The following is a 7,008-nucleotide window of genomic DNA, read 5'->3' on the forward strand; positions in this document are numbered from 1 at the left end:
GCACGGCATCGCGCGGGACCGGGCAGTGCAGCCTCACTCGTCCTGGAGCACGTCGGCCCGAGCCTTGGCCACGTTCTGCGTGGTCGCCGCCGGCCTTTCGTGGACGAGGAGACGCGCCACATCGGCAGCTCCTGAGCGGGGCCGGGGGATGCACGAGCGTGGTATCGTCCACCGGTACATTAAGCCCGGGAACATCCTCGTCGGCGGCGAGAGCGTGGTAAAGATATACGGTCTCGGGATGGCCATTTCCATGTTGAGCGCGACGCCGCCGCGCGGCCAGGCCGGCACGCTCTGGTACATGGCTCCCGAGAGACTCCTGGGGAAGCCGGACTACGACGAGCTCGTGGACGCCTGGTCGCTCGGCTGCGTCATGGCGGAGCTGCTCGCCGGCGAGCCATTGTTCCGTGGCCACAGCGCGACCGACCAGCTCCTGAGAATCTTCCGCGTGCTCGGCGGCACGTGTATGGCATCCACGCCGCTCGCCGCCGCGGGGCAGAAGCTGCTGACCCGCCGAGGCGGCAGCCGGCTTCGTGAGCTGTTCCCCGAGGAGCGCCTGTCGCGCGACGGGTCCGAGGTTTTAGAGGGGCTCCTCACGTGGGACCCCGGCGAGCGTCCGCCAGCGGCCATGGCGCTCGCAAAGTGTTTTTTACTGGAGCCGGGAGCTACCGGTGATCTTTCCACCAATGAGGTGCTGCCATATCTAAAGTTGTGAGACCATGTGTATGTGTATATGAAAGTATTCATTGTAAAATATCTCTTATATTTCTGTTTTAACTCTAATCAATGTCAGAATGATGCAGTACCTTTTAACAGGAACGGTACGCATGCATGCATGCAGCATCTCTCCTCTCTCTCACACACAAATCCATTCATTTTATCTTTGTTTAAAATTTTGGATGTACAATATCTCTCACACTAATTTTCTATAATTGAAATATTTTATATATTCAAATTCCCGAACATGTGATCTATAGAACAAGACCAACTTTGAATATATTTAAACTAGTTTAAGTTTTTCTATTTTAATCATATCAAAGTTTAAATTTCATGTATTTCAAATTTACTTATTCAAAATAATTGGAACCGATTTTGAAACTAGTGAAAATATTTTTTGAAATAAGTGAAATCAGTTTTCTGAAACTAGTTTGTTCAAACATGTCAAACTGATTATTTCAAAACATTTTGGTAACGAATGAAATAAGTATAATGAAATGAGTGAAGTGAGTTCTTTTGAAATGAATGAAATCAGTTTTATATTGAAACCATTGAAACCACTTTTCTAAATATAGTTTTCTTTTTGAGTTTCATATTCCAGCTTATGAAACTGTTTCTTCAATGGAGTAACTGTGATGTGTTTTTCTGAAACTAATGAAATCTATCTTTTGTAATGAGTGTAATCAGTTTTTTGAAACAAGTGAAATATAATATTTCAATTGAGCGACTGTAATGTGTTTTCTGAAATGAGTGAAATGAGTTATTTGAAAAAAGTGAAATATGTCTTTTTGGTGTGAAACGACTTTTTCAATGTGTGAAACTGATATTTCTGCTGAGTGAAATATGTTTCAATATTTCTTTCGAAATATGTTTTCTCAACTGAGAGAAATATGTTTTCACAACTGAGTGAAATCATTTTCTTCATTGAGTGAAATATGTTTCTTCAGATGAGTGAAATTGATTTTTTGAACATAAAGAAAATAGTATTTTTAATGATTGAAATCGACTTCCAGAAATTAGTGAAACTAGTATTTTGAAACGACTAAAATCTGTGTTTTCTAATGTGTGAAAATATGTTCTCTCAACTGAGTGAGATATGTTTTCTCAACCGAGTGAAATTATTTTTCTTAAATGAGTGACATCACTTTCTTCCGATGAGTGAAAGCAGCTATATTTGAAATAGATGAAATGCGTAAAAAACAGTTTGTTTCAGAAATGGTGAAATATGCTTTCTCAAATGAGTGATTTTTTTTCTAAAACAAGTAAAATATGTGTCTTAAAATAAGTGAAACCAATGTTTACAAAAGGTGAAATTATTATTTTGAAATTTGCAAAACAGGAGCAAACACTTTTTTGGAATAGCAAAACAATCTTATGTTTTATGAAAGTGATGCCAAAGAAAATTGAAATATATAAATTAAAAGTAGTTCAAATATATCCAACATTGATCTTATTCTAGAGGTCTTGTCAACATGATCTCAAGTATATAGAAAATTTCAAAAATAGACATTCGCTTTGAAATATATCAATCATTCAAAATATATGTACGAAATAAAATGCATGTCATTTATGTGGGGAGAGAGAATCATGCATGCCCCGTCAACCTCTCTCTCCTGACAAAGCTGCATGGCATGCATGTATATGGTCAGATGTGTCAGTGTGTGCTAATCGTATTTAGATAGTATAAGAGCTGTAGTATATACTCTGGCAGAGTGCACGAATTTTGACGAAACTAGGCGGACGGAGGATGGTGTGACGGTACCTCCCGCCACCGGTAAAATTACTTATTCGCCATGGCGCTCCAATGCCCATGGTTTGCTGGCACCGCCGACGTCCCGGCTTCAGCCGCACAGGATGCGTGCTCGACCACCATTCTACCTCATCACTTGGGAGTGCATTTCCGTACAAAGATGCTTTATTTTGTAATGTATATTGACGAATTTACTGTCAGGGACGAACGCACCTTGTAGGCAAATGTTGAAAGCTTGAGCTGCAAATGGTAAATGAGAGTATCACTGTGCTATCGCCTATCGCACACGCTGCCACCAGACAACCACACGAGGCTGGTGCGGCTGCGCGACGTCCGGTGCGCCTTATTTGAGAATAAATGATAAAAAAAATTGCAAAAGTTTCAGTTTGACGCCAAAACCCAAGGCTCTGCATTTCGCAACAAAAAAAACCAGCCTCTGCGTTTCGAATAGAAATATCTTTATGCCGAATCGTAGCCTGCAAAAGTTTTCCCCTTATGTCCTCAATAACTTCCAGCCCCACCCCGCCCAACACATTCATATCTCTCATTCGTTGTGAAATTTTGTTGTGTGTTGTTGTTTTCAGGGATATTTTGCTGTGTGAAAACAAATTTAAATATCAACAAATAATCGGTGTCTGCGGTCTTTTTTGTCGGACAGGGTTGGATGACCGCATATTAATAGTGTAGAGTAGTAGGAGTAGTACAGTGGTAGAGTACAGACCAGTACGAGTCTCATCTGACACCAATTTTCTTACAGCCCGTGCTACAACTAGCTCTTCTCCCTCCTCGTTGCTCTAACTCAACTGACACACGGGGGCGGGGTGAGGGTTTGCCGGTAGTCGGTTTGCTCAACAACGATCCCATATGTGAGTGAAAATGCAAGACAACATACGTTCCCTAGCTTGAGCGGTGTGCCGGACCGACCGTGTGAGGTGCGACGCGAACGCGGCAGGCTTTTTCAGTTTGAACTTGTAAGTTGTAACATTTGGTTTTGCTCCTTGACACGACCGATAGATACAAATAACAATTGAGAACGCTAGGACGGGGCTTTTCCGCGCGATAAGCGAGGGAGTTTCTCAGCTTGGCCCATCGTTGATTTCCTCACTTGCAGTCGCACATGTTACTGATATACCTTGCCAGTGCGTGTTAAGCGGCGGGCCGGAACATATTGTTAGTACTTCAATTAGTATTCACGTGGCATGTACATTAAAATTGCATTGAAATATACTCAACGTGCGGGCTAGTATCATCTAGTAGTGATTTGAAAAGGGCCCACTTCAAAAATTAAAGAAAGAAAGGGCCCAATACACATTGAAGCATTTCATCACAACTTTCTCTTATTTTATCTGTCGAACCGACTACACCAAACTCCCCTGCCTACCTTGCAGGAAAAGACCCGCCCTCGTCTTTTTTAATCGGGGTTTGTATTGATGGATCACGCGAAGCAGCAAAACCAAGTGGTACAAGATTACAACGCAGTATTACATTACAAGTTACAGTTAAGTGGGCTACCGTGTCTTGTACTCCTCCGTCGTAAGAGTGGAGACGCTCGCTTTCATAAATGTTGTACTTCCTTTCACCGACATGTGGGACATCTAGCATCCGGGTCTATGCACCAAATAACAGTGCAAAACAGCAGGGGGATGCACCCCGGTCGTAGCGCCGCAGTAATAATGAGCAATGAGACGTCAAATCACAATACTGCACCTTGCCCGCAATATAAGTTGGACGGACAAAGCAACCATCATTTCACTCTTCCCTGAATCCACTTCTCCATCATCTTCTTCAAGAAAACCACGTGTTGCTTCTGCCATTGTTCTGCCTCACGAGGAACGCGCATCGGCTTGATACATCACTAACACGTGGGACCGCATGTTAGCAAACCGACAGACCAAGCTTCCCCGCCCACCGCACGACAAAAGCACCTTCTTTTTACTAATTTGGATATTTTTCTTAGATCAATACAATCGACAAAATCTCCCTCGCCCACCGCTCGACACGTGAGGAAGGTAGTGCGGGCCTCCGCCCGTCGCGGGAGGACTAGACCTTCATCAACCCGCTAGCCCACCCAAACAACCAGCATCAACATGATCTTCCCAGCCGCGGAGACGTGCAGGGCTCATAAGCCCCATCCGACCTCATGGAGTGGTCCGATGCGAGATCACCTTCTCCAGCACCGATTATCCGGCCTACGTCTCACACCCCAGCAAGTTCACCTTGGTAGTAGATCTGATCGCTGGAGGATTCCACCTCCTGCGGGTCCTGATGGATGGTGGCAGCGGTGTCAACATTATCTTCCCCGACACCTCGGCCAAGGTGGGGCCCTCCCTATCTAGCCTGCAATGCTCACCCAGCAGCTTCCACGGCTTTTGTACCGGGCAGGCCGGTGCGCGCCCCTTGGGTGACACGAATTGGATCGCCTAGAGGTTTAAACCCCCTAGAACCGAACAAAGCGTCACGTATTTTCGCACACAAGACCCCGCACCGCAAATTAGCAAGAAATTCCAAAAAAATTGCAATCCTGTAAAACTCCTTTGGGCGTTTTTTGTTCCAGTTTGCAACAGTAACTGCATTGCATGTGTTGGGGAACGCAGTAATTTTAAAAAAATCCTACGATCACGCAAGATCTATCTAGGAGATGCATAGCAATGAGAGGGGAGAGTGTGTCCACGTACCCTCATAGGCTGAAAGCGGAAGCGTTTATTAACGCGGTTGATATAGTCGAACTTCTTTGCGATCCAACCGATCCAAGTACCGAACGTACGGCACCTCCGCGTTCAGTACACGTTCAGCTCGATGACGTCCCTCGTACTCTTGATCCAGTTGAGGCCGAGGGAGAGTTCCGTCAGCATGATGGCGTGGCGACGGTGATGATGATGTTACCGGCGCGGGGCTTCGCCTAAGCACTACGGCGATATGATCGAGGTGTGTAACTGTGGAGGGGGCACCGCACACGGCTAAAAGATCAACTTGTGTGTTCTAGGGTGCCCCCATGTCCCCGTATATAAAGGAGGAAGGGGGAGGTCGGCCGGCCCTAGCTAGGCGCGCCGGGAGAAGGGGAATCCTACTAGGACTCCAAGTCCTAGTAGGTTTCCACCTAAAGGAGAAGGGGGAAGGAAGGGAGAGGGGGCCGCGCCCCCAACCCCTTTTCCAATTCAGACTGGGCTTGGGGGGCCACCTCCTGGCCGCTGCCTCTCCTTCCCACTAAGGCCCATCAGCTCCCCGGGGGGTTCCAGTAACCCCTCCGACACTCCCTTTTTACCCGAAACTATCCGGAACACTTCCGGTGTCCGAATAACATGGTCCAATATATCAATCTTTATGTCTCGACCATTTCGAGACTCCTCGTCATGTCTGTGATCTCATCCGGGACTCCGAACAAACTTCGGTCATCAAAACACATAACTCATAATACAAATCGTCATCGAACGTTAAGCGTGCGGACCCTACGAGTTCGAGAACTATGTAGACATGACCGAGACACATCTCCGGTCAATAACCAATAGCGGAACCTGGATGATCATATTGGCTCCTACATATTGTTGGGGCACGCAGTAATTTCAAAAAAATTCCTAGGATCACGCAAGATCTATCTAGGTGATGCATAGCAACGAGAGGGGAGAGTGTTGTCTACGTACCCTCGTAGACCGAAAGCGGAGTGTTATGACAACGCGGTTGATGTAGTCGTACGTCTTCACGATCCGACCGATCCTAGCATCGAACGTACGACACCTCCGCGATCTTCACACGTTCAGCTCGGTGACGTCCCACGAACTCTAGATCCAGCTGAGGCCGAGGGAGAGTTTCGTCAGCACGACGGCGTGATGACGGTGTTGATGAAGTTACCAACGCAGGGCTTTGCCTAAGGACTACAATGATATGACCGAGGTGGAAATCTGTGGAGGGGGGCACCGCACACGGCTAAACAATAAACTTGTGTGTCTATGGGGTGCCCCCTCCCCCGTATATAAAGGAGTGGAGGAGGGGAGGGCCGGCCCTCTCTATGGCGTGCCCAAGGGGGGGAGTCCTACTCCTAGTAGGAGTAGGTTTCCCCCCTTCCCTAGTTGGAGTAGGAGAAGAAGGAAGAGGGAGAGGGCGAGAAGGAAAGGGGGGCCGGCCCCCCTCCCAATTCGGATTAGGCTTGGGGGGTGCCCCACCTTGGCCGCCTCCTCCTCTCTTCCACCATGGCCCATTAAGGCCCATTAACTCCCCGGGGGGTTCCGGTAACCTCCCGGTACTCCGGAAAATGCCCGAACTCATCTGAAACCTTTCCGGTGTCCAAACATAGCCTTCCAATATATCGATCTTTATGTCTCGACCATTTCGAGACTCCTCGTCATGTCCGTGATCACATCCGGGACTCCGAACAACCTTCGGTACATCAAAATACATAAACTCATAATACCGATCGTCATCGAACGTTAAGCGTGCGGACCCTACGGGTTCGAGAACTATGTAGACATGACCGAGACTCATCTACGGTCAATAACCAATAGCGGAACCTGGATGCTCATATTGGTTCCTACATACTCTACGAAGATCTT

The 7,008-nt window shown here is 46.9% G+C and overlaps 1 protein-coding gene across 1 annotated transcript; it reads left to right on the forward strand.

Moving 5' to 3' along the window:
- The first annotated feature begins 223 nt into the window (after positions 1-223).
- LOC120969046 (putative cyclin-dependent kinase F-2) lies at positions 224-2,640 on the forward strand. Its single transcript, XM_040396113.2, has 2 exons — positions 224-611; positions 2,510-2,640. The coding sequence occupies exons 1-2, from the start codon at positions 239-241 to the stop codon at positions 2,638-2,640; spliced, it is 504 nt and encodes a 167-aa protein (XP_040252047.2). The 5' UTR covers positions 224-238.
- Positions 2,641-7,008: the final 4,368 nt, after the last annotated feature.

The sequence above is a fragment of the Aegilops tauschii genome, chromosome 7, assembly GCF_002575655.3.
Source record: "Aegilops tauschii subsp. strangulata cultivar AL8/78 chromosome 7, Aet v6.0, whole genome shotgun sequence".
NCBI lineage: Eukaryota > Viridiplantae > Streptophyta > Magnoliopsida > Poales > Poaceae > Aegilops > Aegilops tauschii.

Excerpts from the sequence above, each read along its gene's own strand:
- LOC120969046 (XM_040396113.2), top strand. The coding sequence starts at position 239 with ATGGCCATTTCCATGTTGAGCGCGACGCCGCCGCGCGGCCAGGCCGGC. Across the intron at positions 612-2,509 it reads CACGTGGGACCCCGGCGAGC|GGCGCTCCAATGCCCATGGT; the intron begins GTCCGCCAGCGG and ends CTTATTCGCCAT.